The sequence below is a fragment of the Ovis canadensis genome, chromosome 18, assembly GCF_042477335.2.
Source record: "Ovis canadensis isolate MfBH-ARS-UI-01 breed Bighorn chromosome 18, ARS-UI_OviCan_v2, whole genome shotgun sequence".
Lineage (NCBI taxonomy): Eukaryota > Metazoa > Chordata > Mammalia > Artiodactyla > Bovidae > Ovis > Ovis canadensis.
Window position 1 is genome coordinate 80795196 of NC_091262.1, and position 18874 is coordinate 80814069.

General features: G+C 41.3%; 1 protein-coding gene across 2 annotated transcripts in view; it reads left to right on the plus strand.

Annotated features, from left to right (window-relative positions):
• Positions 1–18874, plus strand: part of RCOR1 (REST corepressor 1) — a 129421-nt gene that overhangs the window by 77588 nt on the left and 32959 nt on the right. For both annotated transcript variants that reach the window (XR_011250390.1, XM_069559850.1), the window contains exon 3: positions 5352–5435. Coding sequence is in view for 1 of the 2 variants with exons in the window: in XM_069559850.1 (XP_069415951.1) it covers positions 5352–5435 (84 nt within the window). In the remaining variant the exon portion in view is untranslated. The remainder of the gene's footprint in view (positions 1–5351; positions 5436–18874) is intronic.

Sequence of the window (18874 nt, forward strand, 5' to 3'; positions counted from 1 at the left end):
CTGTAGGGTATATAGTCAGATAGAGTTGTTGAGTCACTCGTTAAATACAGTTGTATCTGATTAAAGCTGCAGAACTTTTCTTGAGTGATTTTATCATTTTGCACCAATCCCAGCACTGTCAGAAAGCTTCAGTTGCTCCTTATTCTTATCAGTACTTGGTATTATCTATCTCTGAAGTGCTAATGGTTATACACTGGTTTCTCATCGTGGCTTTAGTTTGCATTTCCCTAATGGCTAATGATGTTGCTTTCCATGTGCTTATGTGCCATCTTTGGTGAAACAGTTGTTAAATCTTTTGCCCATTTTTAAAGTTGGGTTATTTTCTTACTGTCGTGTTTTAAATGTCTTTTCTCTGATCTGGGTACAAGTCCTTGTCTGGTGCCGTGCTTCGCAGATGTTCTCTCACAGTCTGAGTTTTTGTTAAGCTCAGTTTATTGTTTTTAACTTTTATGGATTGTGCTTTTGGTGTTATATCTAAGAATGCTTTCCTTAATCAAGTTCATGAAGATTTTCTCATGTTTTTTCCTAAAAGATTTGTAGCTTTAGATTTTACCTTTATATTTGCCTGGTGGCTCAGAGGGTAAAGTGTCTGCCTGCAGTGCAGGAGACCGGGGTTCGATCCCTAAGTCGGGAAGATCCCCTGGAGAAGGAAATGGCAACCCACTCCAGTACTCTTGCCTGGAGAATCCCATGGATGGAGGAGCCTGGTGGGGAACAGTCCACAGGGTCGCACAGAGTCGGTTTATATTTAAGATCCATTTTGAACTGAATTTCTGTAAGGTATGAGGAATAGGTCGAGTTTCACTTCTTTTGCATATAGAGATCCATTAAAAAAAATACTTCTTGGTCACACCACACACCATGTGGGATCTTAGCTCCTGATCTAGGATCGAACCCGCGCCCTCTGCGGTGGAAGCGCAGTCTTGACCACTGGACCACCAAGGAAGTCCTTCCGATTATTAAAGTACCCTTTGTTGAAAAGCATACCCTTTCTCCATTGAGTTGCTTTTGCATCTTTGTTTCAAATCAGTTGACCGTATTTATATGGGTTTATTTCTGGTCTGCCATCTGTTCCATTGATCTGTGTGCCTCGTTTACCAATACCATACTGCCTGAATACTGTGCTTTCATATAGTGAGTCTTAAAGCAGAGTGGTGGGAGTTATCCAGCTTCAACCTGGCTGTTGTGGCCTCATTTGCCTTTATGCTGTCCATTTGTCTGTGTCAGTATGAACTCATAGATCATTATTACTTCATGATTTATGGATTATTATTTTATTATGATCATTTATTTTGCTCAGATTGTTGCAGATTCGATCCATGGTAGATAGATTCCATCATTCTTTGAGCACTCTGCTAGCGCTTGGGATTCCCCAGTGACTCAGCAGTAAAGAATTTTCCTGCAGTGCGGGAGATGCAGGAGACACAGGTTGGATCCCTGGGTGGGGAAGAGGAGGAAATGACAACACGCTCCAGTATTCTTGTGAGGAAAATCCCGTGGACAGAGGAGCCTGGCGGGCTAAGATCCATGGGGTTGCAAGAGTCATACACTGAAGTGACTGAGCATGCATGCTACCTCCTGGCATAACAGAATATTCCAGGTTCTCTTACACTTTTCCTGTCCTAGCCCTCCTAGGCCTGGAGTCAACCATTATCCTATGGAGATCTAGTTTCCTTTATTGTAGAATGGTAGTTAGAGACCAAGATTTGACAGCTAGATGTGCTCATTTTCTTACTAGGTTGTCATTGTGTCTAGTCTTGAGGTGGACAAACCGGGATCAGTAATGTATTTATGTATGCACACATATGTACGTCTGTGGACACTAAAACCCGTTGGTTCTTACTGGTAAGCACCAGTTTCTGTCTAGCACCTCAGAATCCTTTCTCATCTCCCCTTCTGTGTCTGTAACGCTTTCACTCAGCAGGATTCTTCTGAGATTCGTTCATACCGTGTGCCTGAATAGTTCATTCCTTTTTATTGCTGAGGTTTATTCCTTTAAATGGATACACTGCAATTTTAGGAAGTTTGCTGGGCTTTCCCCCAAAGGGATAGTACCATTTCACACTTCTGCCAGCAGCTTAGGAGAGTTCTGATTTCTCTACATTATGGCCCAATGGTGGGCATTGTCAGTCTTCTTAACTTTATACTTTGTAGTAGGTATGTTGTGACATCTCATGTGGTTTTGTCTTTCTCTAATGACTGTTGGTGTTTAATGCCTTCCCATGTGTTTGCTATCCATTTCTTTGGTATTTATTCAAATGTTTTGCCCATTTCTTGACAGTTGAGGTTTTTCTTATTGTTCAGTCTTGAGAGAGTTCTTTATATATTCTGGATACAAGTCTCTATCAGATATGTGGTTTATAATTATTTTCTCTTAGTCTTTGGCTTGGCTTTTATCCCTTTAGTAGAATTTGAAAATAAGTTGTTACCTTTGATGAATCCAATTTATAAACTTTTTTCTTTTATGGATTGTGCTTTTGGATGTTTATCTAATAAGATCTCTCTAAACCTAAAATAAAAAATATTTTTTACAAGTTTTATAATTGGGGGTTTATATTTAGTCTTGAACAAATTTTTGAATATGAGTAAGACTAGATCTATTAATTTTTCTAAGTATGAATATCCATTTGTTCAGGCATTATTTGTTTAAAAGATTATTTTTCTCCATTGAATTTTACCTTTGCACCTTTGTGGAAAATCTGTTGATCCTATATAAGGGGTTCTGTTTTTGGACTCCATTCTGTTCCATTCCTTTCTCTATGTGCCAATACCACACTGTCTTGATTACTGAATCTTCATGATTAGTTCAGTTCAGACTGTGTATGTTCTCCAGCTTTGCTGTTTTTTTAAAGTAGTTGTGGCTCTTTTAGGTTCTTTCCATTCCTGCAGGAATTTTAGAATGTTTGTCAATTTCTACAAAAAGGTATACTGGGATTTTGATGGCATTGTGTTGAATCTATAGAGCACTTTGGGGAGAGTGCTACCTTAATAATATTTGAGTTTTTTGATCCATATACATGATATATCTTTTTATTTACTTAGATCTTTAGTTTTAGTTTCTCTCAAATATTTAGCAGTTTTCAGTGTTTGTCTTCACTCTGACGTGTTAGTCACTCATTCGTGTCCAAACCTTTTTGACCCCCTGGACTGTAGCCCATCAGGCTCTTTTTGTCCATGGATTTCTCCAGGCAAGTGTTGCCATTCCCTTCTCCAGAGGATCTTCCCCACCCAGGAATCAAACCCGAGTCTCCTGCATTGCAGGAAGATTCTTTACCATCTGAGTCACAAGGAAAGCCCAAAGTGAAAGTGAAGTCGCTCAGTCGTGTCCGACTCTTGTAACCCCATGGACTGTAACCTGCCAGGCTCCTCTCTCCAGGGGATTTTCCAGGCAGAATACTAGAGTGCGTTGCCGTTTCCTTCTCCAGGGGATCTTCCCGACCCAGGGATCAAAACCCGGTCTTCTGCACTGCAGGCAGGGAAGCCCATGTCTATCACATCTATCAACTAAATAGGGGTATTCTTTGATTTTGATTTTTGATTACACACATATATAGAAATTGAGTTGAAACAACTTGTTTCCTGCAACTTTGCCGAAACTCATTCATTCTAACAACTTTTTGTAGGTACAGTAGATTTTCTACACAGGTGATCATGTCATCTGTGAATAAAAACAGTTTTAATTCTGCTTTCTCAATGTGGATTCTTTTATTTCTGTTTTGACTTTGGATTTTTATTTGAAATACCGAAAGCCCGTATTCCATGTCTGGTCCATCCTCACACGAGTATTTGTTGACTTTATTTTTACTTTTAGATTTTGTGTAGCCTTAACATTGTTCTAAAAGTCAGAACCATATTTAAAAACCATATAAAAAAGTGACTTAAAAGCAGTCACTCCCATCTTTTATCATACTCCAGTGTCCCTGTTCATTACACCCTGTTCCTACCCAGCAGGTAAATTCCACCTTTAATCTTGCCTTGTTCATCATAGTCTTGCCTTCCCACCATTCCATCAGTTTTCTTTAAAGTAGCTGCCACACAGATTTTAGCAAAAGTGCATAAATTCATTAAAATCTAGAATACATTGTTATACAAATTTATATAAAAGATAAGATCAAAAGATCTGGCAACTTCATAAAAGCAGGAATTCTTAAACAGGACTTGATAAATTTTATAAAAGTATGTTTATATTGGTGTGTGTGTTTAAGTTGAATTTTTTTCTGGAAGTAGATTGCAAAACTTTCATCATGTTTCAGAGGAATTTATTTAAAGAAAAAAAGGTAAAATAAGAGAATGTCTTTAGAATGAATGAGTTTGGATCTAAATCAGTCTAAAGACTGATTAGTGAGCCTCTTGTCTCTTGAGTCTTTTGTACCTTCTGAAGATAATATCTTAATTTTTGACTGTTGTTTGTGGTTAGTCCAGTTGTACATGTCATTTGTATACCTTTTGACCTACTGTTTTGTATCACAGATTTTTAAGAATTTGAATGCACTTCACATATTTCTTTTCAATTTAAATCTTTTTAAACGGTTGGTTATTCTTTCTAAAAAGCTTCCCTGGTGGCTCAGTCGGTAAAGAACCTGCTTGCAGTGCTGGAGACGTGACTTTAATCCCTGGGTTGGGAAGGTCCCATTTAGGAGAGCATGGCAACCCACTCAAGTATTCTTGCCTGAAGAATCCCCATGGACAGAAGAGCCTGGTGGGCTACAGTCCATGGGCTCGCAAAGAGTTGGACGCTGAGCAACTAAACACATACATAATGTTCTTTCTTAAAGTTGTTAAAAGAATTTTTGAATTCCTGCTGTCAAATCACTAAAATAACCAGTACGCTAATGACAGTGAAGGGTAAGGTTATTCAAAGCGCACGTGAAAAATTCATAGTTTGAAAAGAATCCTTGAACAGCTTGCCACATGCAGATTCCCATGCTGCATCAGCTTCCATTCTCTGAGTCCCCGTCTGGGCGTGGAGCATCTTAGTCGGTGGTGACTAACCCTCAGGTGCCGTAGCCGTCCCGGCTGAGCGTGAGCTCAGCCAGGTCTGCCTCCCAGCGGCTGAGTGACCTGTTTGTTTCCTCACCTCACAAATGAGAATAGCAATCACACCTACCTCATATGTGCTTGTTACATAAATAAAAGTTTAGGTAGAAAAAGACTTGGAAGCAGAAATGTTTCAGCAAACTTCAGGACTCCCCCTACACCTGCCCATGTTAAATGCGCAGGTTCCATTGGGGCAGATTTCAGTAGACTGGGTGATGTCATCATCTTCTGAGGTTTTAAAACAGACCAGAGTGGTGGTGGTAGTATGTCTGCTAAATTTTTAATACGAATTTTCTTTTTTTATTTCTCCCAAGCCAAACTAGCAAAACGCAGTCAAGAACGAGACAATCTTGGAATGCTGGTCTGGTCACCTAATCAAAATCTATCAGAAGCAAAATGTAAGTGTTAAAGTACTTTTATCTTCCATCTTTCTTATTTACTCCAAACTTTTAGAGTTACCTTTGTAGCTAAAAGTCTCTAGATATAGTACATTTATTTTACATTTTTTAAGTAAGTAATTTGAAGAATCTGAAAATATGTTCTTTGTTGTATCCTGTCATAATGATTTAAAGATTCTTAAAGTATGGTTTCATAATTTACTTTATATGTAAATGCGGAAGTAGCTAATATTCTGAAGTAACTAGGAGGAAAGGTTCAGAGTGGAAAGAAAATGATAATTCAGTGTATAACTCCTTCAGCTGGGAATTTATAGATCTATAAAGATGAAGAGTTGAACAGATTCCTTAGTGGAAGGATTACAGAAGGCACATGTGTTTATTGAAAACAGATTTCATGATGTACAATTCAGCCTGGTCAGAAGCAGAGCTTGGCTCTTTTGTGTTTACATTTTGGGAGCATGAATATTCTGAGCTACTTTGGGGTTTCTTTTAAGGGATGGGGATCCTAGAGTGAGATTAATTGTATTTCCCAACTTTGCCTTTTCACTTTTTCTGTCCCCTCTGCTCAGATGATCAGGCAAGAATAATTTTATATTTGATATATTGCCATAAGTCTTTGCTGTTTTCAAAGTTTTTGTTTTTGTCATAGCTTTAAAGACAGAAAAAACTCTAAATTCCCCTCTTTGAGAATTATTCAGTGTGTGTGGGGTTGTCTATGGATGAAATTTATGGGGATTTGTGAACTCAGAAATCACATGCCTTTTTGGGGGGTGGGGTTTATATATGTTTTCCTGGAGAAAACTGGGGTTTTCAAGGGCTCTTTGAAAGAAATCAGATAAGAATCAGTGCGCTAAAATGTGTTAGGGCTTAGAAAACATCAGTGGTAAGTGTTGGTCAGGAAACTTGAATTGTGAATGAAGGCTGTGCTCTCAGGCTTCGACCGGAATTTCCCAGGTTGTGCTTCACAGTCGTGTCAGCAGGTTTCCTCCATCATGTAAGAGTTAGAGGTGATGCACATTGAGTGTACCCCTCTTACACAGGTGACACGCATGTTTGCACATTTAAGATGCAGAGAGCTCATATGGTAAAGAAACGGTTAATTTTGACCAAAAAGGATCTTCTTTTAAAATGCAGTACCCTCTGTGGAGCACAGGAAATTCAACTGCTCTTAGTAATGCTAAATTTAGCAAGAATAAAGTAATCTCAAATCTAATCTGGTTTTTAGAGCATCTTAGTTTTGCCTCCATCAGGCTACTGCGTGAGGAGTGTGTCATGGAAGAAGCAAGAGCAGAAGGAGGGGTGTTGGTGCTTCTGATGCCCTGCTGTGCTGGGGAAGGAAGTCCTGTTCGTATTTCCTGTTGGCTTTATCCCTTTGATCATTTGCTCAAACATATTGTTGCTTCTAACAGAGCTGAAAATCTGTGTCCATGTGATTTTTAAGCTTTGTTTTCTGATCTCTGCTGAGTAAGTTTGCTTCCCTTTGGGTCTTAGGTGCTCAGTTTTCGTGCCACCTTTGCTGTCCCTGTCCAAGCTAACTCTGCCTGGTGGCCTCCAGGGTTTCCTCTTGCTTCAGTTTTGGAGTCTTTTTTCATCTCTGTTGCACAGCTGGGTATATTCTATTTAATCACAGTGCCCCTCTTAAATTATGATGTCCAGAACTAAACATTAAGAATGTTGAGCATTTGTTGAGCATTGGACTAAAATGCTTTTCCATATTCTTGTATCAGTCAGCCTTTACTGTAACGGAAGAGGACTTTTTTGTCCCCATGTTACAGATGGCATTCCACAATTTAAAGAGGCTGTGAACACAGAGCATCAGTAGTGGCGCCGGGAGTGTCTGTGTTGCTGATCTTCACCCTAGCTGGTGCTCCCGATGTGTCCCTCAGGTCACAGGCATCAGGTCTCAGCCCCCTCTTCATTCCAGTTGCTTCCTGCTGTTATTGCACTGAAGATTGTATGTACTAACTCTTGCTGTTATTATATTACCTTTGAAAATCCTGGGAGTCAGAATTTAATTTTAATATTAGCTTGGTTTTCCTAGACTTAGACGTAAAGAACAGAATATGAACAGTAATGGATTTTTAAACAGTGGTATGCCTAAAATAAATTTGCAGCTTTGATGTAAGTCCTGATACTGTTGATTAAAACTTTAACTCTTAAACTAATCTAAAAGTAACATTTATATATTATTGAAAGTTCAGAAGACACAGAAGAGTATGAAGAAGAAACAGTTCACCTCACCTATCACTTCATTACCCAGAGATAACTGTTGGTAAACATTTTGGGATGTTTTCCCAGTCCCTTTTTTCCTCTGTGCATGTTTTTGTAAGTGAGGTGATGGATTTCTGTGTGTGTGAGTGCATATTATCTTCCTGAACAGTGACTTGCCTTTGTCACCTTGTTGGACCCCTGGTGAACATTTAAAATAACGTTGAATATTTTATCATATGAATGTATTGGGTATTTAACCATTCTCTTTAAAATTTAGATTGTTTCTAATTTGTTGCTATTGTAAAAGAAGGTGATGGTGAAAAACTGAATCACAGAGCTTTGTTCTCTTTTGTTGCCATTGTTGTGTTTTTAGTATTTTGTAAGATACCTCATGCGAAGAGTTGACTCATTGGAAAAGACTCTGATGCTGGGAGGGATTGGGGGCAGGAGAAGGGGACGACAGAGGATGAGATGGCTGGATGGCATCACTGACTCGATGGACGTGAGTCTGAGTGAACTCTGGGAGATGGTGATGGACAGGGAGGCCTGGCGTGTTGCGATTCATGGGATCACAAAGAGTCGGACACGACTGAGCGACTGAACTGAACTGAACTGAAGATACATCCTTAGGAGTGGAATTGTGGATCCATGAGAGTTTGCTTAACTGCCCAAGTGTGAGGATGTGAGTGTAATCCATGGTGTCAGTTAGGTTCCACTTGTGGAGCTTTGGGGATCACACTCTTTGAGTAGTCGTCTAATCATAACTAAAATGTAACTATAGTGTCAATGGGGACAAATATACATAATTTATTCTCTTTACCATCTGTCATTTCCCCCTCAGCTTCTCTCCCTCCCAGTATATAGACAAAAAAGAAGTCTCTTTTTGTCTTTCTCATTTATTTTGAAAGAAAGTGGAAATCTTGATTGTCCAACAGTTGATTCTGATTTTATGTAGAAGCAGGAGATTGGGGACATCTACTAGAAGTGCAGAGATGTCCCCATGTGTAAGGATGTCTGTAGATCACTGGCTTTCTCTGTGTTGGTTTCTTTCTTCATAAGTAACTGCTTAGAGTTCTTCCTCTTAGGGTTACTGCAAGTTTACACGATTATTTTGTGGTTATAAAAATAAGTGCTGTTGTAGAAATTTTGAACAATATAGAATGTATAATGTAGACAATTAAGCCCTCTTATAATTACTATTTACTATATATCTATATACTTTTCCTAGTAAGTTTATACATATTAATAAGTGTATAATTTTTAAATCACATATATGAGCTGTTTAGCAGTTTTCTGTTGACAATATTATCTGGGACTTTGTTCTGTTTGAATATATTTACAATTATTTAGTTTTATGGGAAATAGATGGGGAAATAGTGGAAACAGTGTCGGACTTTATTTTTTGGGGGCTCCGAAATCACTGCAGATCGTGATCGCAGCCATGAAATTAAAAGACGCTTACTCCTTGGAGAGAAAGTTACGACCAATCTAGATAGTATATTGAAAAGCAGATATTACTTTGCCAACAAAGGTCCGTCTAGTCAAGGCTATGGTTTGTCCAGTGGTCATGTATGGATGTGAGAGTTGGACTGTGAAGAAAGCTGATTGCTGAAGAATTAATACTTTTGAACTGTGGTGTTGGAGAAGACTCTTGAGAGTCCCTTGGACTGCAAGGAGATCCAACCAGTCCATCCTAAGGAGATCAGTCCTGGGTGTTCATTGGAAGGACTGACACTGAAGCTGAAACTCCAATACTTTGGCCACCTGATGTAAAGAGTTGACTCATTGGAAAAGACTCTGATGCTGGGATGGATTGAGGGCAGGAGGAGAAGGGGACGACAGAGGATGAGATGGCTGGATGGCATCACTGACTGGATGGACATGAGTTTGGGTGAATTCCAGGAGTTGGTGATGGACAGGGAGGCCTGGCATGCTGCAGTTCATGGGGTCATGAAGAGTCGGACATGACTGAGCGACTGAACTGAACTGAAACTAACAAGTATGGGTACACCATAATTTAGTCTTTTCTTTTTATATTTTTATTCTTATTTTTTAAAAAGCACATTTCCTCCAAAAGGATCTCAGTTAGAGTTATATAGAATTTGTGTTTATTCAGTGAGAATTGATTTCCTTCACATTTTTATTGAGCGGTCTTGTATGCCTGGTAGGTACCTGGAGGGAGGGATTCAGGAAGTTTATATTCTGACGCACAAAGAGGGGGGCAATGAAATGTAAACAGATCATTTATATGTATTTCCTTTAGTCCAGCTGTTTCCTTTTAGTTGCAAAAACCTGGGATCTGGAGAAGTTAGGGCAAATGTTTAGGGTCTCAGCTAGTTAGTAGCCAGGGTTGGTCTAGATTTCTGGTTTGAGCTCTTATCACACAGGTCTCCCTTGGTGTGCTGTCTGATTTAATAAACCAAAAAGTTTAAAGTATTACTGATATTACACAGTTGCTTTTGGGTGTGTCTAAGTAAAACTTCCTTAAGGAAGGATGCAACCTTTGGAGTATGCCTAGAAAATGTGCAGAGACGCATTTCATGTAGAGGAAATGTGGATAAGTCCAAGTAGCATAGATGAGAACATGGCATTTGGGCATTATTATGAACACTATTGTAGCGAATTACTTGATTAAGTGATGACATGATATTTAGGGGGCAAAGGCACAAATGACGGTTCGGTCCCATAATGGAATCTGGACGTCGGACAGTGAGAGAAACTGGAAATCACCTCTCCGAACTTTAAAGAAAAAAATTAACGCTTTCAACAGGTAGACATATAGAACTTAAAATCAAGTCAAATTAGGGATTTTAAAGTAAGTTTTAGCTTTTAGGGGATGAGAACCATCCTTGGACCTGCATATAAAAAGTTATTTCTGTATTAAGTCATATGACTTCAGTACCCATTTTCAAAATTATATTATGAGTGAAAGTTTCACAGGTATGTAGTAAATGCCTAAACTTTCATAGAAATATATAGTAAATGTGTCAGGGTCTCTATTCACACCTTTCTAGATGACTGTAAATTGAAGTCAGAAGACCTGACAGTTGCCACTAGGCACCCTGGGGTCTGAGCCCACCTCTGCCCTCTGGGCGCAACCAGAGCCCGCTCCCCTTGTCCGCATCCCTCTTGCTGAGTTCTACATGGTGCTGTCCCCTCCCCTCCTCCTGGGAATGGCTGAAGTGTCCCTGGGGGGGCCCCTTCTTGACCACACTGTAGAGACCATACTGTCTGATCTTCCTTTCCTTTGTTCCACCTTTCTCCCCTGTTCATAACCCCTCAGCTGGAGGCTTGAAAGGAAATTCTTTCACATGATTAAAATTCACAACTCACAAATTTAGAAACTTCATTTTACAGTAACATAAAAAGCACATTTCTCCTCATTTTTGTAGTTCTGATATTGGTGTAATTGTTTAAATGTTTGGGCTCATTGAGGTGGTTTCTGTCACATTAAAATGGGAACTGTTCTTTACACATCAGTGTTACTCTCTAATTCATTGATTGATCATAGTCACCTGGGATCATTATAAAAACAAACCCATAACATCAAGAGCATATTGGATTCTTTCTTTGATCTGAGTGTATTCATCTCCTGAAAATGAACCTAGCTGTATCCTTACATACGTGCTTTTCTCTACACACATCATACTTTACTAGAAGCTCTATATGTGCATAAAGTATACGTATACATCCATGCACACACACATATGTTCATAAACATGAACACACATGCATATTGATACACATACATTACAAAACAGGGTGGAACCTGAGTCAGTATTCTAAAGATGTTTGTCAGACAGTTCTTATCAGTCAGGATTGGAAACTACTGAAATAGAACATGGCTCTGGTGGTGTTCAGGGACTGAGTCGGTGCCTCTGAGTATTTATGTATATGTATATTTTTGTACAGAGAATTTATAAAAATACCTCTTATTTGACAAATGATGAAATGGACTTAGCTGCAAGTTCCTGATAGAAACTTAAGGGCTGTTACTCATCGTCCAGGGCTGTTTGCACTGTAGTTCACTGTGAGATTATAGGTGAGTCAAGGGTTAGTCTTTTTCTCCCTCTTTTAATGTCAGGAAAGGTTGCCTTTAATTGAGGAAGATGCAGACCTTGTGAGCGTGGTTCCTTCCTCAGCTTGTGTGCACAGAGCAGCTCCCGAGAGTGGACAGGACAGGCTTGAGGGCACAGCTGCCTTGGGGCCGTGGCCATCAGATGCTGACGTGCTGTGATGGGGTACAGGCGGCTAGCAGGCGAGTTGCCACTGCGTGCATCTTACTCCTTGCCACAGACTTGGGCCATGTTTAAGGAGAAGGATGGTTATTTTGATTAGTCACAACTAAATGTCCTTCATTCCAGTGATGATCAGTTTCTACAACAGAGAATAGGCATATGCCTTTGTGTGTGAGTACTAGAGTAAACGGGGAGGAGTGCACTTATCTTTTTATTGGAAAAAAAATTAATGCAACACACAAGCAAGTGTAAATCTAACAGTTAAATGGTTAGCCCTGGAAGGCACGATGGTCTGCCTACTCTTAGAGGAGGGCCCTGCGGCACTGAGGTGGGGGAGGATGTGTCCAGAGTCATATCTGCTGATTCTGGGTGGACCAGGTAGGAATAGATGCTCGCGGCTGAATGCCACTGTGTGTGGCTTAGTGAGGTGCTCGTGTTTCTTATTTCGCTTGATGAGATTGTCTGTGAGATTGGGCTGGATTTGTAGTGTTTACTTGGGTGCAGAGGGTGGGGGGAACTTTTTCTCTAAAGTGGGCTTCTAACAAAACTACATTAAGAAATGGCATTGTCATAAAGGAAGCATATTTTATCCCTGACAAGAAGGGACTGGTGCTTTCATCATAGCCTGACTGAGTCTCTGGCTGAGTCTCAGCCCACTACTCCCACCTCCAGATAACACAGGGATCATTGAAATGTTGTAGTGATGTGTGTGCCCACCAGGTGGCACAATTGCTTTACCTAACCGATTCAAGCTCATTTTTGATTCTCAGCGAGTTATGGTGATGATTCATTTCTTATTTTAATAGCTCAAGGAGATGCCACAATATTTGTTATCTATCATATTCTTGAAGAAAACTTTAGCATGCTGTTTTTGAGTTATGAGAGAGAAAGTGGTACCGTATTTCCTTTGCAGCACCTGAAGCTATAGTAAATATGATGATAAAAACTTTACAGCTGTCCTAGGGCTGTGGGTTTGTTCTCAGCAAAGGTGTCAGCCTCTTGCTCTGCATAGACTGTGCAGGATCACAAGTATTCCAAGTCGCTGCAGTATCTGGGGAGGGAAGGGTGAGTTAAGGTTACTGTGGCAGTTTTCTTCTGCATTCTTCCCAGTTTTGCAGTCGAATTTGAGATTCTTACTAATGGTACTGGGAGCGTTTAGATCATCAGGTTAGAACATGAATATAGAAACCTATGAAGCTTTGCTCAAGGCAGTCATCTGTCTGTTAGCTTCTGACTCCGTCACTTCCTTCACCACAGTTTTGTTTTCTTGACTCCATTCAAACGGAATAGACTGTGTTGCTGCCTTGCTCAGCATTCTCTGCCATGGAGCTGTCCTTATCTGAAGTGAGCTTCTCCTGTCTCCCTTACTCAGGAGAGAGGATTGCTAACCGAGGTTTAACTCGATGGGTCCTGGGGCCAAACACTGGGGGTGCATTGATACAAGAGTCCTGTCTCTGCCTTTGCCAGCTGTGTGACCCTGGCCAAGTGACCTAACCTCTCTGCACCTCAATGTCTTCGTTTGTGGATGGGAGTGATAGTAGAATTATTGGAGAGGATTAAAAAGAGAAGCCTGGTAAAGAGCTTAGACCAGTGGCCCGCATGTAGCAGATTCTCAGACGTTAGTGACTTTTGTTAATCAGTACAGCTCCATGGAGTCGCACAGAGTCGGACACGACTGAACATCTAAACTGAACTGAACCGCTGTCGAGTCTTCAGGAAGTTTCTCTTGAGTGGCCGTCAGCAGCGGCACTGCCTTCTCAGGCTGCCCTGCGACTGCACTTGCTGCCGCGTGCATTCGTTTCTCCTCTGCCACCTGTGTGTTGGGTCACGGCACTGCAGGAGATCGTCTTTCTTTTGTATTTGGCCTGCTGTTTAATACGGTGTTCTGTACGTAGTGAGGGTAGTTCAGTAAATGTTTGACTAAGCTCTGTTAAATTTTGTACATTTTCTTGATGAATCTCACACACATTCTACCTTTAAATGATGTTACCCCCCAAACAACTCATTCAGTTGTGCTCTGCATAATGGTAAGTTGTTGTCGAAAAAGGCATGGTTTGTGTAGTCTGTGTAGTTCTTTAAAGGATTAGAGTGATGCATCCATCACAATTTAAGATTAGCCCATTCTTCCTGGCTGTTTCTGTAGGAGCTTTCAGGTTTTTAAAAACACGGCATTATGCAATGATAGGATTGTTTTTAAAGCAGAATACACTTAACGCTGTGTTTGAGTCTCCTACTTCTGATGATAGATTAGAGTGTCAGCTAAGCTGCACAAGGCAAGTCTGCCTGTAGCTCGCCCATGACCCCGGTCCTGTCCCGAGTGCACTGGGGAAGACTGGTGGGGGCAGAGCCTGGGCCTTTCCCTAAGCCCCGTGGACTTTGCTCGTCAACCTGATCACACTCAGTCAACCACTCTGCCTGCAGTGGCTGTTTGCCCCAGATTGGGATGAACTCTGGTTAACCTTTAATCTTCTAGAGACAAAATCAAGATTATTGTTGCCAGATAATAGAAAGTGCTGGGAATGTCCCCACCCCCACCCCCCCTGCGTTCTTTGTCTCAGGCAGCTGGTACTTTTCTTGTTTCCCTTGTTTCATCTTTGTCCCCCACCTCAAATATCCAGTCATCCTTTGTTTTTCATAGGAGCAGGTGGGAGTCAGTTTTGTTTTTTGAGATTGAAAGCTCATTTTTACTTAAGAAAGCCTTGCGAGAGGTTTCAAAAAGTGTTCCATTTTCTTCATGAACTGCCAACAGCTCCTGGCAGGCTGTGTAAAGCAGCCAGGCAGGTAGTGGGGAGGGCCTTGAGAGCACAGAAGCTGAGGTAGGGGTCCCTGTCCACCGCTGATGAAAGGGAACAAGGGCTGGGGACGGCTCAGAGAGGGCAAGCAGGGGAGACAAGGCCTGTCACAGCACTGTCTGTGCCTGTGGCTGTGCTGAATTTATGCTGGTCCAGAGCGCTCTTTGAGTAGCAGGGGACAAGGAGGCCTTCCCTCCGTGGTGTAGTTTTCAGTTACGGGATAACCTAGCTCTGCTGGTGTGAGCAAGTTGCTGAGGGTAGCACAGTCTTAAATACAGTGCTTGTCAGGCACCATTGGATACGAACGCATTTTATCAACAGACAGAGCCAAGATTTGACCTGAGTCTTTCTTACCCCATACCTAACCTGAGCTGCCTCTCTTTACTTCCCTTTCTTTCTTTTAGTTAAGATATAGTTAATTTACAGTATTGTGTTAATTTCAGGTGAAGAGCAAAGTGGTTCAGGTTTATATATATATATATTCAGATTATTTTCCTTTATAACTTATTACAAGATACTAAATATAATCCTCTGTGCTATACAGTAAATCCTCGTTACTTGTCTTATTGTGTATGGTGGTTGGTATCTGTTAATCCCATGCCCCTAGTTTATCTACCCCTTCCCTCTCTCCTTCAGTAACCATAGGTTTGTTTTCTGTGTCTATGAGTCTGTTTGTTTTATGTATACATTGATTTGTATTATTTTTCAGATTCCACATATACATGATATATAATATTGGTCTTTCGTTTGGTATAATAATCTCTAGGTTCATCCGTGTTGCTGCAGATGGCAATATTTCATTCTTTTTTATGCCTGAGCAGTAGTCCCTCGTACAAATGCACTGCATCTCCTTAAGCCACCTGTTAGTGAGCACTTGGGTTGTTCCCGTGTCTTGGCTTTTGTGAACAGTGCTCCTGTGAATGTCGGGGCCTCTGTCTTTTCCAACGTGTGTGCAGGAGTGGGATCACGTGTTCTGTGGTAACAGCCTCCACACTGTTCTCCCTAGCGGCTGCCCCAGTTTCCATCCCACCAGCAGTGCAGGAGGGTGCACTTTACTCCACACTCTCTCCAGCATTTGTTATCTGTAGCCTTTTTGATGATAGGTGCTGCCTTTCACCTTGCCAGTAAAAGAACCTAAAATGTTAACATTGTACATATCACAGTACGCTAGCATTCATTCAGCAGATGTTTGTCTAACCTTTATTGAACACTGGGCAGGGGGACAATGAAAAGAATGAAAAACTGGGTTTTCACTGGCAGGTATCAGACGGTAACCCTTTTCTAAGCTGCAAGGTCCCCCGTATGTTAACTTATTTCTTCGAACCTTCAAGGGCAGGTGATGTCACTTCAGTAGCTGTGATACAGGTCTTTCTTCCTTTGCTTTAGGTTTGAGTCCTGAGGGTGATCTCTAAGAACACCTAAAAGATATGACTTAAAAAGCCACCGTTTGCTGTTTGTTGTTGTTGCTCAGTTGCTAAGTCATGTCCGACTCTGCGACCTGATGAACTGCGGCATGCCAGGCTTCTCTGTCCTTCTCTGTCTCCCGGAGTTTGCTCAAACTCATGTCCACTGACTCGGTGATGCCATCCAACCATCTCATCCTCTGTCACCTGCTTCTCCTTTTGCCTTTAGTCTTTCCCAGCATCAGGATCTTTTTCAATGAGTCGGCTTTTCGTATCAGGTGGGCAAAGTATTGGAGCTTCAGCATCAGTCCTTCCAGTGAGTATTCAGGGTTAATTTCCTTTAGGATTGACTGGTTTGATCTTCTTGCAGTCCAAGGGACTCTCAAGAATCTTCTCCAGCACCACAGTTTAAAAGCATCAATTCTTCGGTGCTCAGCCTTGTTTATGGTCCAACTCTCACATCCATACATGACTACTGGAAAAACCATAGCTTTGACTATGCACACCTTTGGTGGCAAAGTGATATCTCTGCTTTTTAATACGCTGTCTGGGTTTATCATAACTTTCCTTCCAAGGTGCAAGTGTCTTTTAATTTCATGGCTATAATCATCATCTGCAGTGATTTTGGAACCTAAGAAAAGAAAACTTGTTACTATTTCCACTTTTCCCCCTTCTTTTTGCCATGAAGTGATAGAACTGGTTGCCATTATCTTAGTTTTTTGCCTGTTGAGTTTCAAGCCATCTTTTTCATTCTCTTCTTTCACCTTCATCAAGAGGCTCTTGAGTTCCTCTTCACTTTCTGCCATTAGAGTGGTATCACCTGCATATCTGAGGTTGTTGGTATTTCTCCCAGCAATCTGTGTACAACACGGCAGATGTTACATCTGCATTTAGCAGCAGCAGCTGGGATCCACTGTTTTAGTCTGTTTTACTGGTCCTACCACCAGTTAATTTTTCATATAAAAACAAAGGAACAGATAAAGATAGAAAAAGCATCTAAAGGAAGCTTTTGTTTCCCTTGTAATATTTTTAGGGAAATCTGATCAGAAACAGTGGGGACCATTTTAGTGGACTCTGTTACTTTTGTAGCAGACTGTGGTTCTGCCCTGAGAGGGTGGGCAGGGCAGGCTCCCAAGGGCTCCTGCATCACAGCCGGCCTGTGCGTTTTCTTGCCTAAAGATCGAAGGACTGACTGGGGATCACATGCCCGAATGTGTGCACACACCACACATTCCGTACTCTGTTAAGGTAAATAATAGCTTCTGGAAACCTGTATGCTTGCAGAGACTATATTGCAGAAGTTTGAGGTGCGTTTATTGTTCATTCAGCAGATATTTATAAAAAGAAGGAACCCGTAAAGCAGACCTCCAGGGCTGACCCTCAGTTGAGTGTAGTTTGTTTTTCTCTCTTCCTCTCACGTGTTCTTGACTTGAGCACATCTCATTACCTGGCTTTTGTCCTCTGACCTGAGGTCCATCCCCGGGGTCTAGGGTGCCTCGGGCAGCGTTTAGGCTTCTCTCAGGCAGGCATGCAGCCCCTGCTTTAGCAACCTTACTTTTCAAGACCTTTTTTTTTTTTTTTTCTTTTTAAAGAACTTTCCATCATTTTTCTGTTATTTGGCATAATTTACCCTGTTGTGAAGTAATAAGCAAGGGACATAATTTGAAACATTTCAGCCCCCAATTAAAAAATCACCAGTTTCAACTTTGGGGACAAACAAGGGCCTTTATCATTTACTGACTCTCAGGTAAATGGGAGTTTTACTCTATTCTGAGTGGAGTAGCCAGTCAGTTTGTGAGTATATTAGATGTAAAAAAAACAGAAGTTAGTGCCTTACTATTAAAATGCACTATATGTAGTTACTGTCTGAATTAAATTGGGTCTTTTGTCAGTAGAAAAAAAATCCCCCCTGGTATTAGAATATATGCTAATGAACTTGAATTCATTCTCAGAGTTGATTTCTGTTTCCTACTTGGTGGTCAGCTTTACTGCAGTTAGGGAGGCTGGTGCGGTGTGGCTGATCACCAGGCGCTCTGGCTCTCAGGCGTCTTCTGCTCGCTCTGCCCCTCAGCCTGTCCCCTCAGCGCGAGTCTGGTCATTGCCCCTGGAAAGTGAGATCTGAGGGAAGGGTCTTAGGGCTGGAAGGAGTGCGTGTTTGTTTCCTGCAATTCTGTGCCACCTGCGTTTTCCTTTCTGAGTTTGTCTTGCTTTTGTAGTTGGTAAGGAGAGTCACACAGGAGCATAAGGAGGTGCTGTTGGTTAGTGGTCTCTTCCTGTTCCGGGAGAAAGCCTGGGAGGTATAGCGAGGATGTGGGCCCTCCTTGGGGTGGCAGCTGAGGGAGCGTGAGCCCGGCAGTCTCCTCGAGCTCCTTTCGTGAGTGCGCGCTGGCGCTCGCCACCTTGTGCCGGACTTGGAGAGCAAGTACTCGGTGCTGTTCCTGTGGTTTATTGCCGAGATTTTCTTTATCGTGAAAGTAGGTTGCTTGCTCTTGCGTCTGAGAATAAACCCCCGTTTCATATTTCTTTTTATTTATAAATAATTACGTTTTCAAGTGCCAAAGTAATGTTTGCTTATCACAGAAAACTTAAGTAAAAAAAAAGAAAAGAAAATTTAAGTAGAACCTTGTTTTAAAAAAAGGGAAAACCGGTATCATAACCTCAGCATCCAGAAATAAGTGCTGTATTTATTCGTTCCGCCACTTCTCTGTGAGACTGTGCGTGTAAGATCCGTAACGAGGTGACACTGTGTAGCTCTGCTTCACTCCGGTCTTGCCTTCGTCTTCATCCTCACGCGT